The sequence below is a fragment of the Dermacentor silvarum genome, chromosome 7, assembly GCF_013339745.2.
Source record: "Dermacentor silvarum isolate Dsil-2018 chromosome 7, BIME_Dsil_1.4, whole genome shotgun sequence".
NCBI lineage: Eukaryota > Metazoa > Arthropoda > Arachnida > Ixodida > Ixodidae > Dermacentor > Dermacentor silvarum.
In genome coordinates, this window is record NC_051160.1 from 184,222,885 (window position 1) to 184,247,621 (window position 24,737).

At 49.0% G+C, this 24,737-nt stretch overlaps 1 protein-coding gene across 1 annotated transcript in view; it reads left to right on the forward strand.

The window, feature by feature from the left end:
• Nucleotides 1-10,003: 10,003 nt before the first annotated feature.
• The window catches only part of LOC119459391 (heat shock protein 75 kDa, mitochondrial-like), a 58,865-nt gene continuing 44,131 nt past the window's right edge, over nt 10,004-24,737 (forward strand). Inside the window, 4 exon segments of the mRNA XM_049671691.1 lie at nt 10,004-10,207; nt 10,210-10,293; nt 12,535-12,683; nt 12,685-12,918. Coding sequence (XP_049527648.1) covers nt 10,030-10,207; nt 10,210-10,293; nt 12,535-12,683; nt 12,685-12,918 — 645 coding nt within the window. The 5' untranslated portion in view covers nt 10,004-10,029.

The following is a 24,737-nucleotide window of genomic DNA, read 5'->3' on the forward strand; positions in this document are numbered from 1 at the left end:
ATTCCTACGTCAGAATATTGTTTTCCGAAAAGATTGCGAGGATTCTGCAGCATCATCTGGTGGGTTGGCCATCATACTCGACAGAAGTGTAGCCTGTCAGCAACTTCCACTTAATACGGCACTTGAGGGCGGTAGCCGTTCGTGCTGTACTTCTGGGTAAACTCGTTACTATTTGCTCGCTCTACATACCCCCACATTATCCTTTACACAAACATGAATTTCAGTCACTAATAGATGAATTACCAGAACCTTACCTAGTTCTTGGCGATTTCATGCACACAGCAGCTTGTGGGGCGACACGCGTATCGATGCGCGAGGACGCCTAATCGAACAATTTCTTTTCTCCTCTGGTGCGTGTCTCCTGAATAAGAAGGAACCACCTACTACAATCTCGCAAACAAAACGTTTTCTTCCATTGATCTCAGTGTAGCTTCCCCGTCTATATTTGCTGAACTTAAATGGGAAGTTATAAAAAATCCTTACGGGAGTGACCACTTCCCGATACTGCTGAGATCACCACTACAAAACGAACCTCCACCACAGGCACCCCGCTGGAAGTTGGATATGGCAGATTGGGAGAAATTCCAAAGGTCTTACAAGTAGTATCTCGTGGTCTGAAATATCTTCGCTGGGAATTGATGCTGCTGTCGAGTATTTTAACATGTTTTATCATTGATGCCGCTTCTGAATGTATACCTGAAATAAGTGGTTGAGACATGCAAACGCCGTCTCCCCTGGTGGAACGAGGAATGTCGGAACGCTCGTAGGAAACAGAACAAAGCGTGGGGGTTGCTACGCGACTCCCCAACTGCGGAGAATCTTGTCAATTTTAAGAAGATAAAATCGCAGGGGAGAAGAACACGTTGACAGGCCAGGAGAGAGAGTTGGGAGAAGTTTTTATCAGGCATCAAACTCTTATACAGACGAGGGCAGAGTCTGGAAGAAAGTTAATAAGATAAAAGGGCTACAAACTATCACTCCGTTGGTAAACACACAAGGCGACAGTCTGAAGACCAAGCTAACTGCTGGGAGCACATTTTGAACATGTGGCAAGCTCATCCCATTATTCGCCAACATTTAAAAGACACACGGCTACCATAGAAAAACAGAAAATAGAAAGAAAATGCCACCGGAGACGAGGCATACCAACCAGCCATTCTGCATCGCTGAGCTCTATGCGTCCGCTTAGTTGTTGCAACAAGTCTGCCCCAGGCACTGATCGCATAGTTTATCAAATGCTAAAACACCTTCCCCATGAAACAAAGAAACTCTCCTCTGCCTTTACAATGCTATATGGTCCTCCGGCAGATCCCCGCCGCCTGGAAAGAGGCCATTGTCGTCCCTATACTGAAGCAGGGCAAGGACCCATCGTCTGTTTCGAGTTTACCGGCCTATAGCACTAACAAGCTGTCTCTGCAAACTGTTCGAAAAATTGATAAACGCCGACTAATACATTTCCTCGAATCAAACAAACTGCTTGACCCGTTACCAATGCGGGTTTCGAGAGGGTCGATCCACCCGCCGACCACTGATACGTATTGAAACGCAAATTCGTGAAGCTTTTGTCCATAAGCAGTTCTTTCTGTCTGTATTCCTTGATATGGAAAAGCCTACGACACCACGTGGCGGTTTGGAATACTAAGAGACCTCTCACACGTTGGTATACGTGGTAACATGTTAAATGTCATAGAAAGTTATTTATCTAATCGCACATTCCGTGTTCGTGTGGGAAATGCTGTATCAAGACCATTTGTGCAGGAAACTGGAGTGCCACAGGGCGGGGTGCTGAGTTGCACTCTCTTTATCGTAAAAATGAGTTCTTTGCGTCTGTATATCCCAAGAAACATGTTTTACTCTGCATACGTGGATGATGTACAGTTAGGTTTCGCCTCGTGCAATCTTGCAGTCTGTGAGCGGCAGATTCAACTTGGTCTGACAAAGTGTCTAAGTGGGCAGACGAGAATGGATTTAGCCTTAACCCACAAAAGACCACCTGCGTCCTGTTCTCCAGGAAGAGGGGTCTGCACCCCGATCCTGACATTGAGTTGCAGGGACAACGTGTGGCCGTAAAACAGAACACAAATTTTTAGGTGTGATTCTAGATACGAAACTTACATTTGTGGCACACATACAGTATATAAGGAACAAGTGCATGAAAACAATGAATATTCTAAAAGTGTTGTCACGCACCGTTTGGGGTAGTGACACAAAGTGCCTTTTAAATCTGTATAAGAGCCTCATACTCACACGACTAGATTACGGCGCCATAGTGTACCATTCGCTACGCCAAGCGCCCTAAAGATGCTGGATCCTGTACACCATCTAGGCATCCGCCTAGCCACTGGTGCCTTCAGGACAAGTCCTGTGTCAAGCTTGTACGTAGAAGCGGACGTGTGGTCGCTTGACATGCAACGTTCATACTTAAGCCTTACCTATTTCCTGAAAGTAAATTCGAACTCGGAACATCCGTCCTTCTCAATCATAAATGATATGACCAGTGCCACACTCTTTAATAACCGGCCGACAGTAAGAGAACCCTTCTCTACGTATAAGAAAAATTAGCGCAGAAATGGATATCCCACTACTTGAAAATAATTTGATGGCCCCAGCAAATCCAGTGCCACGTGGCAGTGGCAACTCATAGAGTGTGATACTTCGTTTGTAGAGGTCACAAAAGACGCTCCAGAGGTACATATCCAGATGCATTTTCTAGAAATCCAGTTCAGTACTCGTCCTGCACTCAGTTTTACACTGACGCTTCCAAGTCACATGCAGGAGTTTCTTATGCAGTAGTCGGCCCATCGTTCTCCGAGTCCGATGTACTGCACCCGGAAACAAGCATTTTTACGGCTGAAGCCTATGCACTTTTATCAGCCGTGAAGAATATAGGCAAGTCAAAACTCAAACGATCAATAATATTTACAGACTCCCTAAGCGTTGTGAAAGCTATCATGACTCTACATAGACACAAAAACCCTGTACTCATTGAACTGTATTCTGCTCTGTGCAAAGCATACATGTCTAACCAGCATATTATTTTGTGCTGGGTGCCTGGCCATAGAGGCATCGAGGGCAATGTTCTGGCTGATCAAATGGCCTCATCAACTACATCGCGAGCCCTTAACCCTACCGCTTCTATCCCTGCCGCAGACCTCAAGCCCTACTTGAGAAAGAAACTTCGAAGCCATTGGCAGCGCTTGTGGGATGCCGAAACCAACAATAAGCTCCACTTAGTTAAGCCACAGATAGGTCCCTGGCATCCCGTTACGAAAATACGAAGAACTAATGTCCTATTCTCTCGTTTGAGAATAGGACATACATACGGCACCCACAATTTTCTTTTAACTGGAAATGACCCACCAACCTGTGGTAGATGTGGAGAGAGGCTTACCGTGCTTCACGCCCTCGTGGAGTGCAGAGAAGCCGAAACAGAGAGAAAAGGCACTTTCCTCTAGCGTACCGGTACTGTCTCCCTCTCCATCCCGCTATGTTTCTGGGTGACAAACCCTCTTTAACACCAAAGCTGTCCTGGGCTTTCTTAGCGATGTTATATTGCATGTTATTTGCCCAATAGTTTCATAGCGCATCCTCTCCAGAGGATGCCGCTGCGATAGTATTGTATAGCACGAGTCTCCAGGCCCTTGCATTTCAAAGGGCCTGTCAAGGCAGTAGTGCTGTTTGAAAAGACTTATCAGTGATAAATTTTCATTTATCATGATTATCTTGCAAATTGTTCGTCTCATAGTGCACCTCATTAGCCATTGCCATAATTTTATTACATATATATTTTACGCATTTTACAGCGATTGTTTTTAGGCCCTTTTACAGCCACGACACATCTATCTTTCGCAATTCATTGCTCCATTGTCAACCTATTAACACTGGCCTGGCGCTCTTTGGCCATACCTGGCCCTTGCGCCATTAAACACCATCACCATCACGAGTCAGCGAATAACTTCCTGAAAGAGAAGCAAATGGACGTGCATGTGCACAATTGGGACTCGTCACACAACATCGCCACCAGTATTACACATCCGCTTTTATTGGGCATTCCACGGCAGGGGACATTCAGAAAATACTTCTAAGGGCTTTGGAGCCTTTGCCATTCGGCAAGGTTCTCGATCTCGATGGATGGGCCGAACGTTAACCTCAAGTTCTTTAGAAATATGCAAGTGCACTTGCAGGAAAACCATCAGGTCCAATGTGTGACTTGTGGCCTTCATACCATCCCCAATGCCTACAAGGGGTAGGAGCCAGCAAGTGGGGCATTGCTGTCAAGCTTGAGTGCACTCTCCGAGACTTACCACCACGAAGGGAAGATTTTTCAACTGTGACTAACCAGGAAACATTTCCACTACAGTTTGTGTCTCATCGATGGGTGGAAAAACAATTGTCATTGAAAGAGCTTTGCTTCTTTGGAATGACATAAAGAAATATGTGGAGTCTGCAAGGAGTAAGCAGGTGAGCTTACCAAAGTGTTAATCGTTTGAAAATGTGTACAGCTTTTGTCGTGATTCCTTGACGCTGGCAAAACTGAACTTCGCTCTCAGTGTTGCTTCCATTCTTCAGCCATTCTTGAAAGACTACCAGTCCGACAAGCTAATGATCTTTCTTGCTAGAGACCTTGAGAGTGTTGTGCGGAAGCTCCTTGTGAAATTCATGAAGGCTTCAGTGTTGTCTTCATTTACAGGAATTGGTGGTTTGCTGAGGGTAGACATTGATAACCCTGATAACCACACTTCGCTTGAAAAAGTGGATTGGACTGGACTGGGCAAACTTTATTTGGGTCCTGCAGGACGCGCTTAGGGCGTAGGGCGTAGCGGGCGTCTCCCACGTAGGGACCGACAGGGAATACCTGGCGGCCGCTTCGTGGGCCTGCTAGACGGCCCATTGCTGGTCGGCGAGAAGCGTGCTTCTGAGGGACTTCTCCCACTTGTCCGAGGTAGAGTCGGGATTAGCGTTTCTACACTCCCAGAGCATGTGTGCGAGTGTCGCCGTGTATCCGCACGAGGGGCACATGTTGCTGGGGTGCGCGTCAGGATAGAGAACGTGGAGTTTTGCGGGGTTTGGGTATGTGTCTGTTTGTAATAAGCGTAGGGTTAGCGCCTGCGGTCTGTTAAGTTTGGGGTGTGGGGGCGGAAAGGTCCAAGTTCTACCTAGGTCCAAGGTAGAAGTGTTTTGTGATTTCATTGTACGTTATGGGTGCATCCCGGTTGGTCTCTATCTCGGCGAGGTGGATATCGGCCCCAAATGTGAACAAACACTGAAAGATTCAAGGGCAAGTGCAAAGGATACATTTTAATTCGGAACGGAGTGTAAACTATTTTGGCAGCTGTTGTGCCAAGAAAATACTGGAACGAAGTCCCCTCCCCATAAGTCATCAATGGTTAGAAGCCTGGCATCTCTAGACCCCCGGCTCATGTGCTCGAAGCCGGATCAGTGCCTTTGGGCCTAAGGAAGGTGTTGGACGTCTTGACCGTGGCAGGAAGACTGAGTGACTGCCAACGAGAATGTGTAATGGCAGAATACACTGAGCTACTGCAAGAGGTAAAGCACGAGCTTCGCCTGTTTGAGACGAGCCTTAGCAGGCTGGATAAGTTTTTTTCATGACTTGAGTGTCAGTCCCTCCTACAAAGAGCTGTGGAAAGCAGTCAGGCTGTTGCTTATGTTGAGCCATGGGCAAGCAACTGTCGAACGGGGGTTCAGCGTCAACCGCCAGATGGATGGATGGATGGATGGATGGATGGATGGATGGATGGATGGATGAAAAACTTTATCAGGGTCCTTTAGGGCGCGCGCGAGAGCGCGCGGGCCGCTCCCACGTCGGGACAGAGAGGCCGAGCCTCTCCGCTGCGTCGCGGGCCCGTTGGATAGCCCATAACTGTTCTTCGAGGTTGGGGCTGTGTAGAACCACATCCCAACGTTTAAAAGTGTTGCTTTCACTGCCGCGTAACGTGGGACACCGCCAGAGCATGTGAGGTAAGCTCGCAAAGTCATTACATAGTGCACATGCATTTGTTGTCTGAATTTTGGGGTACATTTTGTGAAGAAGTAGGGAGTTTGGGTATGCCCCGTCTGTAGAAGCCTTAGTGTTAAAATCTGAGGTCTATTGCGTTTACAATGAGGGAGGGGGTAGATCCTCTGAGCCAAGTAAAAGTGCTTAGTAATTTCGTTGTACGAGGAAGGAGAACCACCAGATCTCCGTAGAGAATTTGAAAGGTTTGTCGTACATTTCACAGTGTATCATATGTGATGCAGTGGACCGGGCAGGTGGAATTATGAATGTTCCCATAACAAAAGAACCCAGAATAGCTGTGTCTGCAGCGAGGAATCACTACGGTGCACACTTGGAATCGGAAAAGAAACTGTACCAGGAAAACTCAAAGCAGGCAAAAAGGCGCACAATCATGGAAGTTGAAGGGTAGCAGAGAAAGAAAAAGAAGATTGAGGTAGTTGTTGCCTATTTAAAGGCCTCTGCAGATGGATATGCAGAAAAGGCTGAGAGAACTGGTGACATCACGCACGTGGTGAAATCAAACAGCTTGAGAAAGACCGCAAAAGCGAAGGCTGAGAGAACTCGGCAGCATTAAGACGCAAATAGAAAAGAAACTGAAAGACCTGCCCTGGAGCTTGTGGTTTGCACAAGGCTTACCCTATGAGCGATGGTCAGGAAAGGGCACGACGCTCCTCCACTCCGCGGCTCACAAAGGCGCTATGGCAGGGTTCGTCGACTCTCCGACACGGCACAGAGAAGGCTCCGGAGTCAGATCGCCAACAAACACGGGTTTATTCACCCAAGATACAGCACAGTGCGACTGTCACGGCGCTTATGGGCCAAGGCTCACCGCAAGACCGATCGAGTACACGCACCCGCTGCGCTAGGGCTAACGGGTAGCGGTCCGCCAAGCGCGAGATCGAGGAGTTGCGAGAACAAAGGTCTCGTGTAACCACCTCGTTGCGGGCCTGTGAGCATCTGCCGCGGCGAGGAAGCGCTCAGCGGACGAGAGCTCGGGTGGAGAGGGTACCCGGTGGCCGCTGCGCGGGAAGCCAATCAGGGCGCGTCCCGGTGACGTGTTCTCGCGAGGCAAGTCCAATCTCGGGAGGGAGAAGCACGGTTTGCGCGGGAAAGTAGGTCCGGTGCGCTCGCCATGTCCGCTATGTTGCCATTATGGAGGCGGTTCCCGGAGATCGAGCTAAGTGCCATGCACAAGCTGGGGGACGAGTCGCGGGAAGGCACCTCGATCCCCACATTGCCTCCTCCTAAAGACCAAGAGAAATGTCGTTGTCTTCACTTGGTACGAAGCCAAGGGTTTGCCTTGGTCACCAAAGTTCCGCACACTGGATATACACACCGGGTATATACGTCCTCTCCCGAGGCTGGCAATCCGGGGATCGCTTCGCCGTTGGGGGGTTGCGCCTTTCGAGCCATTGGAGACACATCCGGTCTCTACTGAGTGCGTGAGGTTTGCGCCTTTTGAGCCATTGGAGACTGAGGCTCTGGCTTCTGCTTGGTGCAAATGCTCACGGGAGTGGCGGACCAAAGGATCAAACGGCGAAACGGGGGCTCACGACAAGCGTCCGCCACCACGTTTGAACTCCCTTTCCGGTAGCGCATAACAAGGTACCGCTGCCATGTCAACGCCCAGCGCGCGAGGCGGCCCGATGGCTCGCACAAGCGCTTAAGCCGGATTGTAAGTCTCCACAGCAAACGGCACGTACGATAACGCAAACTTCCGGAGAGCAAAAAGGACCAACGGTCAGGTGGTCCGCTCAATGCGTGACCGACCCAATGGGGCCCGTAAACAGCAAAGAGAAGAACTGGGTTGCCGCTTCGACAGGCGCATGAGGCACATGACCGGCAGACGGATCGACGGCGGAGCGGGATGGCTCACGCACGTCGAAAATGTCGCTCGAATGCGCATGAGGCAAGCGGTAGTCGGAAAATGCGGCGACTTTGTCGACTGAGCGGGGCGGCTCGCGCTCGACTTTGCTTCCCAGCTGCGCTCGGGACAAGGAGAGGCCAGCGAGCGGTTTTGCACAAACAGCGAGGCAGGGAGGCTCCACTGTGGTGCACGGGACACCGAACTGCGCTCGGGAAAAAGGAAGGGCAGTGAGCGAGCTCGCGCCTACAGCGGAGTGGGAAGGCCGCACCGTGGTGTATTCGTCTGAGAAAGGCGCTCGGGACAAAGGTAGGCCAGCAAGCGTGCGAGCATCTAAGCGGGGTGGCTCCGATGCGGCACTTTGGGCACTAACTAAACTGCGCTCGGGACAAAGGCCAGCGGGCGAGTTTGTGCCAGCACATAAGCAGGGTGGCTTCGGTGTGACACCAGCCTGTGCTCGGGGCAGGGAAAGGACCGCGAATGCACCGGCAGAGCGGTGTGGCTCCGACGTGACGAACGACGCTCGGGACGAAGGGAGGCCGGCGAGCGTATTCGTGCCAGCATCTAAGCAGGGTGGCTCCGATGCAGCACATGGCGCAGTGAACGACGCTCGGGACAAAGGGAGGCCGGCGAGCGTATTCGTGCCAGCATCTAAGCAGGGTGGCTCCGATGCGACACGTTGGGCACAACTGCGCTCGGAACAAAGGCCAGCGATTGGAGACAGCACGCCAGAGGGCTGCTCCCCGCGCGTCTCAAACAGTTGAGAAAACCGTAACTGGCGTGGCTATATAGGACTGCCGTACACATTCGAGCTGTCAACATCACCTAGGGCACTCCAAGGAAGGAATCGCTCCTGGTGGCCGAAAGCAGAGGGTCGCGAAGGCGAACCTAACTTGTGCTGTCGGTGTCGTTCGCTCCAAAGGACGATAAGTTCGCAGCCAGGGGGTCAAGCAGGAACGAGGGTCATGAAGGGGCCTGCTCTGGTGCCATGCTGAAACCGCGTTGGTCATGGGTTCGTGCCCCACATTTGGCGCCAGTTATGTGGAGATGGGTTTGCACAAGGCTTACCCTTCGTGCGACGGTTAGGAAAGGGCACGATGCTCCTCCACTCTGCAACTCACAAAGGCGCTACGGCAGGGTTCGTCGACTCTCCAACACGGCACAGAAAAGGCTCCGGAGTCAGATCGCCAACAAACATGGGTTTATTCATCCAAGATACAGCACAGTGCGACTGTCACGGCGCTTATGAGCCAAGGCTCCATGCAAGACCGATCGAGTACGCGCGCCCGCTGCGCTAGGGCTAACCGGGTAGCGGTCCTCCGCGCGAGAACGAGGAGTCGCGAGAACAAAGGTCTCATGTAACCACCTCGTTGCGGGCCTGTGAGCATCTGCCGCGGCGAAGAAGTGCTCAGCGGACGAGAGCTTGGGTGGAGAGGGTGCCCGGTGGCCGCCGCGCGGGAGGCCAATCAGGGCGTGTCCCGGTGACGTGTTCTCCTGGGGCAAGTCCAATTTCGGGAGGGAGAAGCACGGTTTGTGCGGAAAAGTAGGTCCAGCGCGCTCGCCATGTCGGCCATGTTGCCGTTATGGTGGCGGTTCCCGGAGATCGAGCTAAGTGCCACGCGCCAGCTGGGGGACGAGGCGCGGAAAGGCACCTTGATCCCCACAAGCTTTAGAATTTCATCTAGTCGAATAAAACTGTACGTGCACTAAGTAAAATCACTTTCCTTTGTTCTGTCCAATAAAATGTAACGTGTGAACTACCGTATTAAATATTAAAAATTTTTAAAGGTCCTTGAAAAGTCCTTGAATTTTTTTCTTGGAACCCTGTACGAACCATGTGAGTATCAGCATACTTACTACACCTGGTGTTGAGATTTCAAGTGTACGTGAATGACTTATTCTTACAAGGTTTTACTGGCTAGGATCACAGACTGCGTTAAAATTCAACATTTTCCCAGATCCTCTAGTCCACAAATCTCAGCGGTTGAATGTACATCGTAGCGATGAAAACACGTTGTTCTGGTGCAGTGACTGAAGTTGCGTAACAGAAATACAAGTTTGTAATGGAAACAATATGGTGGAAGCGATAAATTTTGCTTTCTGTGGTTTTCCTTTCCAGAATGATGAACGTGGAAGTGGGCCAAGTGAAATGCGTGAGTTCCGGGCAGAGACGCGCATGTTGCTGGACATTGTGGCCAGGTCGCTGTACTCAGAAAAAGAGGTGTTTGTGCGTGAGCTGGTATCAAATGCAAGTGATGCCCTTGAGAAGCTGCGTTATGTGCGACTCACAGAACCCGAGTCGGTATCGGCAGACTCCACTGAAGCGCCCTGCAAATCCACATTGCCACCAACAAGCTGGCCAACACGTTCACCATCCAGGACACGGGCATCGGCATGACGCGAGAGGAAGTGTGTGCTTATTTAAATATTTTATTTATTTTCTTTATTTATGTTACCCTCAAGGCCAGAGGGGAGTGGTGAAATGGGAAGCATATCTGCCAAATAACGTAAAGAATATTCAAGGCTTTGCTGGGCTAGTTGGTCGGTAGACATGACCTCATGTAGCTCAAAAAAAAAAAGAATGACCGAGCTAATGCTCGGTGAAGCATATCCTGTCTCCTAGTAGTGCCCTGTCCTTTGGTCCTTATTTCTTATGCTACACCAGTTGCGTATTCTGCTTAATGCGGAATTTGACATTGCACGGCGTGCTGTGCAACGTAAATGATGCGGTTGTCACAGGGCGCCGCGACGAGCCTTATCGTCGGCGAGACGATCAGACTGCACCGACTGGTTTTCGTAGGTGATGTAGCTCTAGGTGTGCCTATCTCACTTCGAGAGAACATGCTCGAACTGGGAATAGTGTTACGAAGAAACAAATAGAAGAAACTGCCTGTTTGTTAAAATTCAATCAAAACCAAAACGAAAACTGTTCGCAACAGCCTACTATCAGAACCAGCCTAGCAAGTGTCTGCAATTGTCATCACAAGGGGGCGACCATGGATGGTAACTAAAGTGTTCTTAATTGTTATGTCGAAACGAGTTCTCGCATAGCATGACAACGAAATGATGACGCAACGCACTGTGTTCAGTCTGATTAAGAAGTACGTTCAAACAACCAGCATTTTTTTTTACAAGTTAAGCTAGCGGCAAGGGTCACGCCACATAGTTTTGGGTATTTTGGAGGATTGTTTGCATCACAGGTCGAACTAGCGAAATTGTTAGTCGAGGTGTGGGCCACCATCCCACTTGTGATTATCAACACTGTAATAAATAATATCAAACTTCCTCTGGACTGTATGGAGGACATGTTATGGTTCTTTGTAGACAAGTGCAGTCTGAGAGTGATGATGATGGGTATTAATGAGCTTTGATTCTGTGAATGTAAAGGTTGCTGGTTCTGTTTTGTTTTTTCTTATTGCCACAATCATAGCTGTGCTGTTTTTCTTGCTTAAAAATTGGGTGTGCATTCAATTTCTCCTTTGTTTTGTCATTCTTATGTTTGAATTTTCTACTTGTAACCCATAAAAATTAAGTGCACGTTTGATTTGGGGCTGTGTTAGAACCGGGGCAAATCCTGCCAAATAAATCGGCCTCTTGTTTGAGCTGCTGGATAATTTGACCAATTTCGTCAGTCCCATTAGGGTTGAATTAACATGAGTTGATGGTGGCTTTGGCGTTGCGTTCCTGAGCCTGAGGGATTGAATCCCGACTGTAGCAGTGGTGGCAATTCGATGGGGGCGAAATGCAAAAATGCCCGTCTACAATGCATTGGAGTGCTCGTTAAAGAACCTCAAGTGGTCAAAATTAATCCCGAGTCCACCACTATGGCTTGCCTCAAAATCAAATCCTGATTTTGGCACGTAAAACACCATTTAAGTTCACTGTCCAGACCTTTGAATATTTTTATTGTTCATGATGTTCGGTAAGCTTGCCCTATAGAGCCTTTCGCTGTTCATAAACATAAGCCCTGGACAGATTCTGATTCTACCTACTGACGTAGCCTGCTAAATATAGCAGGCAAAAAAGGCAATGGCCAGTAGCAGGAGTGCATTAAAACCCAATTCCGCAGATTTTCAACATTTTTTTCCCGTATGAAATAACAATTTGCAAGTCAGGTTTGCTTAAGCTATGTGAAAAAGGTACAAGTATGAATCTTGAGGCATTATAATGCACCTTTCATTTATCTGAAAACAAAGAAAGATACTAAGGTTGCTAAGACACGAAAGAAACTTTATGCGCACAACACGAGGACAGAAAAGAGGCTAAGACACAAGCGCATTCTTACAACATTGTAAGTATGCGCTCGTGTGTCTTAGCCTCTTCCCTGTCCTCGTCTTATGTGCAAAAAGTTTGTCTGATGTAAAAAGATACTTTCTGTACATTGGAACAACCTAAATATGCGCTGTTCGCTTGCAGTAGTAGACTGATAAGACATGCGACTGGATGTTTCTCGGGGCAACACGCACGCTGCTGTTATGACATGCGAAAGTGTCTCTTTGTTCTGTCCCATATATATCAGGAAGGCTCGGGCCTCTTCCAGTGACAAAGGTCGCTTTTCTCCTATTCCTGCCCTGATCCTTGAGATAAAAATAAACAAACTTAAGACTTAGTCACTTAGGACAAATCTAAATCATCTTGTCTGGTTGCGTTTCAGATGTTGACAGTTTAGGCACCATAGCACGATCAGGCTCCAAAGAGTTCCTCCAGAAGCTGGCTGCGAACGACGGCAATGCAAACTCCATCATTGGCCAGTTTGGTGTTGGCTTCTATTCAGCCTTCATGGTTGCCAACCGGGTGGAAGTGTTTCGCAGTCACGTCGGCAGGAGCCAAGGCGGTGCGCTGGAGCTCAGACGGCTCAGGCCAGTACGAAATCTCGGAGGCTGAGGGCGTCCAGGAAGGCACCAAAATTGTGCTCACCTTGAAGCCGGATTGCTCGGACTTTGCTGATGGGGACTTTGTGGGCAAAGTGATAGAGAAGTACAGCAATTTTGTAGGCAGTGCCATCTACCTCAATGGGCGACAAGTCAACACACTGCAGGTAAGATACCTCAATGCTTGTGGCCTCTTCTAGATGCACCTTGTGAAAAAGGACACATGCTCACTGTGGGGAAGGTTTACTTGGAGTGTGTACTATTCATACAGTTGAGTCTTGATAATGCGAACTTGAAGGGACCTGAAAATTCTAATATATTGTTACGCGAACGAAGAATTAAGGACAGGAGACTATTTACAAGTATATTTACAAAAGATAGCTGCAGCGCTGGCCAGATCAGCCGATAGCTCGAGAGCCCACAGCAGTTCGTCTTCTTCGTCTAGGCGCCCCCGCGCCTCGTTCAAACAACCAAATACCACACGCGTGTAGCATAATCCCCGGCGGCAGAAGCGACGTCCCGGAGCGTCTAAATGTCATCACTGGAGGGTGATACTGCTTCAGTCTTGTAACGTGCACGATATTACTGGACTGGGAAGCAGATGGGGCGTCAGGGGCGATCTCGTAGGTGACGGGAGTCACGGCACGAATCACTCGGTAGGGGCCTGTGTATTGAGACAGCAGTTTTTCTGACAGGCCGACCTGACGCGACGGAGACCATAGAAGCACCAAAGAACCAGGCGGGAAGTGCACGTCACGGTGTCGCTGGTCGTACAAACGCCGTTGACTCTCTTGGAGTGCAGAAGGCGGCCACGGGCAATTTCCCTTGCTGGGCAGCGCGGGCGACGGCGTCAAGTGCATATTCACTGGTAGGTGCTGCGTGAACAGGGATGCTTGTGTCGAGGGGCAGTGCTGGTTCTCATCCGAACAGAAGGAAAATGGTGAATAACCGGCTGTGTCGTGGCGCGAGGAATTATACGCAAAGGTGACAAACGGTAGAGCGAGGTCCCAGTCAGTGTGGTCGGAAGACACATACTTCGCGAGCATGTCTGTGAGAGTGCTTTAAGATGCTCCGTGAGGCCATTCGTTTGCGGATGGTATGACGTGGATAGCTTGTGCCTCGTGGCACAGGACTGCAGGATGTCCGCGATAACTTTTGACAGGAAAGTCCGGCCACGGTCTGTGAGAAGTTGTCGCGGAGCTCCATGTATAAAATCACGTCGCTTAGAAGAAAATCTGCAACATCTGTGGCCAGCTGGTAGGGAGCGCTCGGGTGATGGCGTAGCGCGTGGTGTAATCTGTGGCCACAGCGATCCACCTGTTCCCAGAGGTAGAAAGAGGAAAAGGACCAAGTAAATCTAAACCAACCCGAAAGAATGGTTCCGCGGAATGTCAATTGGTTGAAGGTACCCAGGGAGCGTCGACGGTGTCTTGCGTCGCTGGCATTTCTCACATGCAGCTACGTATCTTCGAACGGAGCGAGCAAGCCCTGGCCAAAAGAAGCGTCGGCGGATCCGGTCGTAGGTACGTGACACACCGAGGTGACCGGCAGTGGGGAGGTCGTGAAGTTCGTGGAGAACAGCCGAGCGAAGGTGTTTAGGGATCACAAGGAGTAATGCTGGGCCGTCGGGGTGAACGTTTGGCGGTAGAGTACGCCATCTTGAAGTGTGAATAAGCGAAGGGAGCTGTCGGCAAGTGACGATTCCAGGCGGTCAATGATGACACGCAAGGACGGGTCACGGCGCTGCTCGTCGGCGACATGGACCAGTGGAAAAACAGAGAGAACGCAAGCGTCGGTGTCAGTATCAGACGTAGAGGACGGGTCTTGGACTGGGTAGCGAGAGAGGCAATCTGCGTCCTGGTGTTGGCGTCCCGACTTGTACGTCACTGTGTAGGGATATTCTTGTAGTCGGAGAGCCCAACGACCGAGCCTACCAGTAGGATCCTTGAGCGACGAAAGCCAACACAGCGCATGATGGTCTGTGATTATAGAGAAGGGCTTGCCATATAAATATGGGCGGAACTTTGAAACAGCCCAGACGAGAGCAAGACATCGCGCTCGGTAATCGAATAGTTGCGCTCTGCAGTTGTCAGGAGCCGGCTAGCGTAGGCTATAACGCGGTCGTGTCCGTGTTGTCGTTGCGCTAAGACTGCGCCGATCCATAACCACTGGCATCGGTTCGGACCTCTGTAGGTGCGAACGGGTCAAAGTGGGCCAAGATCGGTGGATTGGTCAGAATCGTGATAAGGCGTGAAATGCGGCAGCCTGAGGGGAACCCCACGTAAAAGGCACGTCTTCTTCAGAAGTTCAGTGAGTGGTCGAGCGATTGCTGCGAAATCCTTCACAAACCGTCTGAAATAAGAGCAGAGCCCCACAAAACTCCGGACGTCTTTGACAGACTGAGGTAAGGAAACGCTGTTACTGCTCGAACCTTCTCCGGGTCGGGTTGTACTCCGGAAGCATCGACGAGATGGCCGAGCACTGTAATCTGTCGGCGCCCGAAGTGGCACTTCGATGAGTTTAATTGGAGCCCAGCCTTGCGGAAGACGTCAAGGATAGCTGCGACGCGCTCAAGGTGCGTCTCAAACGTAGGAGAAAATACAAGGACGTCGTCGAGGTAACAAAGGCAAGTTGACCATTTGAAACCTTGAAGCAGAGAGTCCATCATCCGTTCGAACGTGGCGGGGGCATTGCATAAACCAACGGCATAACCTTAAATTGGTAGAGGCCATCTGGAGTGACGAAAGCGGTCTTTTCTTTGTCTGGTCATCGACGGAAATCTGCCAATAACCAGATCGAAGGTCAATGGACGAAAAGTATTTGGCACCGTGAAGACAATCAAGAGCGTCGTCAATTCGTGGTAACGGGTAACGTCCTTTTAGTGATTCGGTTTAGGTGGGGTAATCGACACAGAAACGCACGTGCCATCTTTCTTTTTGACGAGCACCACCGGCGATGCCCAAGGGCTCGACGAGGGCTCAACAATGCCTTTGGCGAGCATCTTGGTGACTTTATTATTTATTTAGCAATACTGCGACCACCGTGTGGTCCATGCAGGAGGGGCTATACAGTGATTACAGAATCATAGAGAAAAAAAAACATCGAAACACAGCGAGAAAGCAAAATAAGAACAATAAGAAAAAGGGAACGCAAGAGAAACATCGATTACAATGACGGTACACCATACAAATTTTCCAGTTCGCGTACAAAGTCATTGGCATCAACAACATTGGAGGGTAAGGCATTCCATTCGGACACAGTTCTAGGAAAAAAGCTGTATTGATACTATTTTGTTTTCGCGAAAATTGGGGCAAGTGACCTACTGTGGTGTGTCTAGTTTTCCTAGTTGAGTGGGACGTACACAATCAGGATAATTACTTTTGTATTTCTGGTAAGACACTTTTGAAGAAAAATCAGCCTACTGATCTTTCTACGCGATTCTAACGATGGGATGTTATGTTGCTTATCATTAGAAGGAAGCGAGTCAGTCATCCTATATTTATTAAATATGAAGCGCACTGCTTTTCTTTGGACACGTTCTAGTTCTTTCACATCACTTTTGTTGTGGGGGTCCCATACAATTGAAGCATATTCTAATTTAGTTCTGACGAAGGTGTTATATGCTAGAAGCTTAACACTAGGAGGTGCGGTTTTCAGTTTCCTTTTGAGAAACCATAACTTCTGCAGCACAGAGGAACAAGTAGCCGATATATGTGTTGACCAGGTGAGTTTGTTAGTGATAGTCCACACCCAGATATTTACATTTGTCAACCTCCTGTATATCACACTGGTGTATAGAGTAAGTGAACGTGCTAGGAATTTTCTTTCTTGTAATACGCAGAAGTACACTTTTTTCAGTGTTTAACTCCCTGTCCCATCGAATGCACCAGTCCCCAATAGCCTGTAGGTTTCTTGTAGCAGTACATGATCGTTTGGAGCACTAATTTCTTTAAAACAACGCACGGCAGTCATCCGCGAACAGTCGGATGCAAACGCCATTGTTAATTAAGTCTGCCAAGTCATTAATATAAACTAGAAACAATAACGGTCCCAAAACACTTCCCTGGGGCACTCCAGAAGTCACATACAGCAGTTCTGAGGAGTGATCCGAAACTTGTACGAACTGCCGCCTGTCTCGAAGGTAGGCGCTAATCCATTTAACAACATTTGACGGAACACCCAAATATTCCAGCTTCCGTAATAGCTTCCCATGAGGCACTTTATCGAATGCCTTCGAAAAATCTAAGAACAAGGCATCCACCTGTCCAGTCATGTCAAGGATATGTGAAAAATCGTGTACTGTTGTTACAAGCTGTGTAACTGTAGACATGTTCTTTCTAAAACCATGTTGATATGGTGATAGTGCATTGCGTTTTTCAAGAAAATCGATAAGGTACTTTGAAATGACGTGCTCCAACAACTTACAACATGTGCTTGTAATAGATATGGGCCGATAGTTATTCACAGACAAACGATCGCCTTTTTTGTGAATGGGAGTGATGCGCGCTAAACGCCAGTCGTCCGGAATTTCGCCTGTGGCAATTGATAAACTGAAGAAATCTGTCAGAAAATGAGATATCTGCTCTGCGTACCGATGTAAGAAAGCATTAGGGATACCATCCGGCCCTGACGGCTTTTTGGGTTAACATTAAGGAGCATAGATAAGACGCCTTCATGCGACACTGCTAGATCGTCAGCTAAGCATGAATCACTGCTCTGAGGTGCATAACTATCGCCTCTCGAAAAAACGCCGTGGAAGTAATGATTAAAATGCTCTGATATCTGTCGAGCATCAGTAGCTACCATGTCACCAATTTTTATTTTAGAAACATCCTGTCTGCCTTCCTTTAGAAATCGCCAGAATTTTTGGCTGTCGCATTAATAAACTGAGAAAGACAATTATTAAGTAAGCGCTTCAGGACTCTCTTAATTTCATTAGTAGGTTTTGTTTCAGTTCAAGATAATTAGAGCATGACACTTTTTTTTGCTTGCGGAGCCGTTTAATTTTACGCTTTGTATGAATAATATCCCTAGTTATCCAAGGGTTTACACGTCGCTTCTTAAGGACTTTGGTAGGTGTAAATCTTGTAACGCAAACATTTATCGCATCCCGGAACCTCACCCATGAAGTCTCAATGTTGTCAACTGCAAAGTCAAGATGTATGTCTAGGTAATCAATCACTGAAACGTCATCGGCGTTATGAAAGTCCCGAACGAATGAAGAATTTTCCCCTAGCTTCGGCCTATTGCTTGTTAGCTGCCAACAAAAATAAATTAGATCGTGATCTGAAATTCCTGGCTCCACTGATGTTGAAGCACCGTTAAATATTTCTGTTATGAATAATAGATCTAGGATGGATTTACCACGTGTGCACTGACGAACCATCTGCTCTAAATTTAAACAAAACATCAAATCCAATACACATCAATTGTTGTAGAACATCCATATTTTAATTGGTCCCAGTTAATTTCAGGAAGGTTAAAATCACCCGTCAGGATCACATTTCTATCGCGTAGGCTAAGTAAATGTTCGTGCAGTTTTGACAAGTACACATCATTTGAGTCGGGTGGGCGGTATACAGCACAAAGGAAAAATTGAATTCCACAAAAACACACGTTTAGCAGCAAACTTTCGTGGTCAGCAATTTGATCTCCAACAATAATTTCGACAGAATGTTTTGCAAGAACAGCCACGCCTCCTCCTCGAGAACCCCTGTCTCGCCGATACAAGCAGTACCCTGGTGGTGCAATTTCATCATCACGTATATTTCCATGAAGCCAAGTTTCAGTGACCACGCAGATATGAGGGTCATATAAGAGTAACAGGGATTCAAGTGCGTCCGTTTTATTCACCACACTTCTAGCATTTAGCGAAATGAGGCGGAGCTGTTGTGGTTTCAATTGCTAGCTCTGGGACAATGGGGCGTTTTTGCTTGGTATTGCTTTGCGTGTCATAGTAGCATCGTCCCATGCGTACAACTGATCATCGATGCGCAACTTATCATTTACCAAGCTTATTCTTTTGCCTTCACCTTTATCATCTTTAGCGCTGGCCCAAAGCAGCTTACGTTTACGAACTGTGTCTGCGCAGTAGTCGTTTTGTAAGTATACGTTTGTACCACTCAGCTTTCGTGCATTACGCTGCACTGCTTCTTTTCCCTGTAGTCTTGGAAGTACAAAATAATGGGCCTGTTTGCCCGAGGTTTACCAAGCATATGAATGCGACCAACAGAAGTGCAGTTTACACCGAGCTTTTCTGCAAAAATTTCCTTGATTACTTTTTCACGCAAGATTGACTCGGACTCATTCGGTACGCTTGGTATGCCAAATACTATCAAGTTCGATCTCCTGCTTCGATTTTCTAAGTCAATTAGTTTAACATAGGCTGACTCTTGAGTCACCTGAATTTTGGAAATAGCTGATCGTAAATCGCCAGCCGCATTTGTCGCCTGGTACGATGGTTCTACTTTTTCTTCTACTTTGGTCAGGCGAGCTTCGAAACTTGATAGTCTATTTTCTGTTCTCTCAAGACGGCTCTTCAAGTCAGCAATATCAGCCCTTATAGCCTGTTGACCATCCATAAGCTTCTTAAACATATCTTCAACAGATGGCCCAGGATTTTCCTCTACGTCGCCACAGAGCAACAATTTACAAGAACAAAGACACTCATACGCTATGGTAATGCAAGTTTGTGGGCACGGCAGAATAACTAAAAATCTCTCATCGCTACGTACAGAGTAGGGGTAACTAACCTGCACGAAGCAAACAAATCGCATGGTTAGCGATCCTAGTCGATGCGCTTCGCCGTGCCCACTGACGAGATCCTTGTAAGGCACTTGTTTTATACTGTTGGCACCGTTGACGTCACGAAGCCCTGTTTGGTCCATGGAACCAGAATGCTCGTGACAGTGACGAAGTTCCCAGCACGATTGTCGGCGAGATCTTGCGGCTTCAAAGGCAGAACTTCCGGTGTTGGTGGTGCCCCGCCGAGTGCAAGAAACAAAGCCTGCACGAAGCAAACAAATCGCATGGTTAGTGATCCTAGTCGATGCGCTTCGCCGTGCCCACTTCCTGCTGAATAACTTGCCGCTCTGCCGTGGACACGCGATACGGTCGGCGATGAATGGGAACAGCATCACCAGTGTTTATCCGATGCTTAACAAGGGACGTCTGACCAAGTGGGCGATTGTCAGTGTCAAATATATCGCGATAAGAAAGCAAAAGGCGATATAGGGCGGCTGCTTGGCCAGGGGCGAGGTCCGGAGCGACCATGGGACGTAATGGGCCGTCGAGGTTCAAGGCATCCTGCGGGTTATCAGGAGGATCTGGAGACGCGTCGGCTGCAAAAGCAGTGACGTGGTCATCTGTCACTGACCGGAGCGTGGCCACCGCTATGCCTTCAGGTACCACTTGCTTCGTCAAGCCAAAATTGACAACGGGAGACACATCCGATTAGCGGCAAGGGTAACAACGGAGTGTGGCACAGAGATGTCGCGCGCCAGGAGGACATCACGAATAGGGGCGACGACATAGTCGCCATCAGGCACGGTTGCCGTGAGGCCAATTCGACGAAGGTTAGGCTTTTGGAGGTAAACCGAACAAACGCTGTAGTGCAATAGGGTGTGCGGTTGTTCGGGGCGGACAGTCGGAAACAAGAGGAAGCTCGAGGCACAGCGTACCGGTGGAACAGTCGATGAGGGCAGAATGCGTCGTCAGAAAGTCGAGCCCGAAGATTAGGTCATGAGGGCAACGGGTCAGCACGGAGAACAGGACGGGAACTTGGCGGCCAGCAATTCCTACGCGAGCAGTGCACATACCACAGAGGGCAACAGTGGCGCCATTGGCGACGCGGACGGCTCGAGTGACGGCAGGCGTAAGAACTTTTTGAGGCGACGACATAGGTTAGCGCTCAATTATGGACACTTGGGCTCCAGTATCAATCAATGCCGTCAACGGGACACCATCTACATCTACTTCAATTAGGTTCGTGATGAGCGTCAACGGAGGATTTGGACAGGACGAACGTGATGCAGCACTACCTCCAAGAGCTGCATGGCCTAGTTTTCCGTCCGGAGGGTCCATAATTGGTCGGGCGACGAATAGCGGCGTGGCTGGGGCGACGGGGACCGACGGCGCTGAGGTGACGGCGAGCGAGTGGGACGACTGTCATCGACGGATACGTGAGAGCTAGTATGCATACGGCGAGCGAGTAGGGGCGAGGGTCGGCAAATGGGCGAGGAGGCGGGAAAAGTAGCTCAAATACGGCGATGTCCAGGAGGTGCGGCAGTGGCGAGCGGCGTGGCCATGCGGTGGCAACGAAAGCAAATGGCTTGTCGTCCGGAGTTCTCCACTCTGAAGGGTTGCTGTATCTGGGACGGGAATACAGATCACTGGGAGGCGCAGCTGTCGGCACCAGTCGGGCGTCAGCTTGGGAGATGGAGCAGGCAGCAGGAAAAACCGAGGTTGGCAAACTCTTGCCGCACAACCTCCTGAATGAGGGAGATCACTGGGGCTGGTTGGTCAATGGTGGGGTCAAGTGGGCGCGGAAGGAACGTGGCAGGACTGGCAGCCTCGAGCTCGCGGCGAACAATACGCGTGACGGTCTCATTGGAGGGGGGTGAAGCGGTAAGGGCGACGCAGGACGACGTCGCAGCCGTGTTAGGGAGCCGGGAGAACTGTGGAATGACGCGACGGCTTTTGGCGAGCTCAAAGCGGCGGCATTCCTTGACAATGACGTCGATGGTAGACACATTGTTGAAGATCAACAAGTTGAAGGCGTCGTACGCGATCCCCTTGAGAACGTGGCCAACCTTGTCAACTTCGACCATGTTCTCGTCGACCTTCCGGCAAAGAGCTAGCACGTCTTGTATGTACGAGACATACGATTCAGTGGCAGACCGTACTCGTGTAGCAAGCTCTTTTCTTGCAGCCTGCTGCCGACCGGTCGGATTGCCAAAGAGGTCGCGGAGCTTCTCCTTGAAAGCGTCCCAGCTAGAGATCTCCTCCTCGTGTGTCCGGAACCAGACACGAGGTGTTCCGCCAAGTAGAAGAGGACATGAGCTAGCATTATGGTAGGGTCCCAGTGGTTGTTGCGGCTAACAAGCTCATACATGCGTAGCCAGTCATCAACGTCAACATTATCTTGGCCAGAGAATAAGCCAGGATCACGGGGAGTGGCAACCGTGACGTACGTTGTGGTTGGAGTTGCAGTAGTAGCAGCAGACGAGTTGTCGTCACCCGGGAGCCATGGCGGAAAGCTGGACGGTGCGGCCGCTGCGGAGCTCCGTGGTGAGGACGGGGAACGGCACGCTCCACCAAAATGTTACGCGAACGAAGAATTAAGGACAGGAGACTATTTACAAGTATATTTACAAAAGATAGCTGCAGCGCTGGCCAGATCAGCCGATAGCTCGAGAGGCCAGAGCAGTTCGTCTTCTTCGTCTAGGCGCCCGCGCGCCTCGTTCAAACAACCAAATACCACACGCGTGTAGCAATATTGTGAAATGAAAACTTGTATATAGCGGCGCTCAAATTTCGCATTAGGGGTATCGCAATCGTCGGTGAATATTCTTGTCAATAAAGAGTGCCACATACCAGTAACCCCAGTGGGCATCAAAGAGCTTAATTCAAGCATGCCGCATACCCAGTAACTCAAGTGGTCATCAAAGTGGTTTATTCAAGCATGGCGCATACCCATTAACCCAAGTGGGCATCAAAGAGGTTTATCCAAGCATGGCGCGTACCTAGTAAGCCAAGGGGCATAAAAGAGTTTCATAGTGGGCACCCATCACGAAAGAGCAATGGGAGGAATCCCTCAAGAGCAGCAATCTTCAACTCCAGGCTGTCAAGAGGGCCCACGACATCGCGACAGGACTTGGACTCCCGGGTCCCATCTTGGGCGGAGCCACCGACTATGTGGGGGAGCCTTCGGCTCGCCTAGATCTCAGTTCCTCAGGACTCAAATAAAGTTCTTGTCATGTCATGTCATGGGCATCAAAGACGTTTATCCAAGCATGGTGCGTACCAGTAACCCAAGTGGGCATAAAAGAGGTTCATTCAAGCATGACACATACCCAGTAGCCCAAGTGGGCACCAAAGAGGTTTAGTCAAGCATGGGGCGTACCCAGTAACCTCAGTGGGCTTCAGAGAGGTTTATTCAAGCATGGCGCATACCCATTAACCAAGTGGGCATCAAAGAGGCTTATCCAAGCATGACGCGTATCCAGTAACCCAAGTGGGCATAAAAGAGGTTCATTCAAGCATGACACATACCCAGTAGCCCAAGTGGGCACCAAGAGGTTTAGTCAAGCATGGGCGTACCCAGTAACCTCAGTGGGCTCAGAGAGGTTTATTCAAGCATGGCGCATACCCATTAACCAAGTGGGCATCAAAGAGGCTTATCCAAGCATGACGCGTATCCAGTAACCCAAGTGGGCATAAAGAAGTTCATTCAAGCATGACCTAAGTGGGCATCAAACAGGTTCATTCAAGCATGGCGCATACCCAGTAACCCCAGGGGGCATCAAAGAGCTTCATTCAAGCATGGCACATACCCAGTAACCCAAGTGGGCATCAAAGAGGGTTTATACCCCTGTCACGCTGGCAAATTTAGTGTCATTTAGAGCGAGTGCACTTACGCGCACAGTGTCACTTTGGCAGAGAGCTGCTACATGAGAAGAGAAGTTTACTTAGAAAATGATGGTGATCGCGATGGGGGAGTCAGTAGCACCACATATGTATGTTATTTTTAGGCAATTCTTGCTAATAAAGTATTATATATATTGTTACGGGGAGGCAGACACAACAGTAAAACATATTTACAATGTATTTACAAGACGATGAAGTGCTGAACCATATAGGCGAGAGCGCGCTAGGTCAAAAACGTCTTCTTCATCGACGCTGCTCTTGAGGAATAGTCCCGTGACAATATATGTATAAACGCATTTACAATAAACTTTAGGTGCAATGAAGTGAATCATGCAAACGCATTAGCGACATTGATCATCACGAGCCAAGACAAGACTGCGTCGTATCCAAGGCAAACGCACATACAATGGCGGATTTCATTGTAGAGGGCACGGGAAGTAGTATTTTTGTTGTAAAGTACGTTTTAATAAGCATTAATATTGTGACACAATGCTCCAGACGAAGGCAGAGCTCTTGTATTGTCACAACAGCGCGAGACAGCCACGAACACCAACCGGACAAAATGATTATGAGGATGGGTATGTACCATGAAGACGATGAACTGCACAGTTAGTTCTCACAATATTCCTAATAATGAAAACAATGGTTCAAAAAAGACTCAGAACTCTGGTTTTAATAGTATTTCATTTATTTCTGAGCCCCTGCTACCAAGGCTACGCACTTGGGCGCAGTGAAGTGAGTTTGGCAATGCACTCGCCGGCGAGTTGTGCTTTGCAGCAAGGGGTCACTGCGCTTTCCTGTGTGACAGCGTGCGATGACACTCGGAGCAAGTGCTCTTAAGTTGTCCCGTGTGACAGGGGTATTAGTCAAGCAGGTGCGTACCTCAGTGGGCATCAAAGAGGTTATTTCAGCATGGCGCGGACCCAGTTACCCCAGTGGGCAATCAAACAGGTTCATTCAAGCAGGGCGCATACCCAGTAACCCAGGACGGCATCAAAGAGCTTCATTCAAGCATGGGCATACCCAGTAACACAAGTGCATAAAAGAGGTTCATTAAAACATGCCGCATACCCAGTAACCCAAGTGGGCATCAAAAAGTTTATTCAAGCATGGATACCCAGTAACACAAGTGGGCATAAAAGAGGTTCATTAAAACATGCCGCATAACCAGTAACCCAAGGGGCATGAAAGAAGTTCATTCAAGCATGGTGCATACCCAGTAACACAAGTGGGCATAAAAGAGGTTCATTCAAGCATGGCGCATACCCAGTAACACAAGTAAGCATAAAAGGTTCATTCAAACATGCCGCATACCCAGTAACCCAAGTGGGCATCAAAG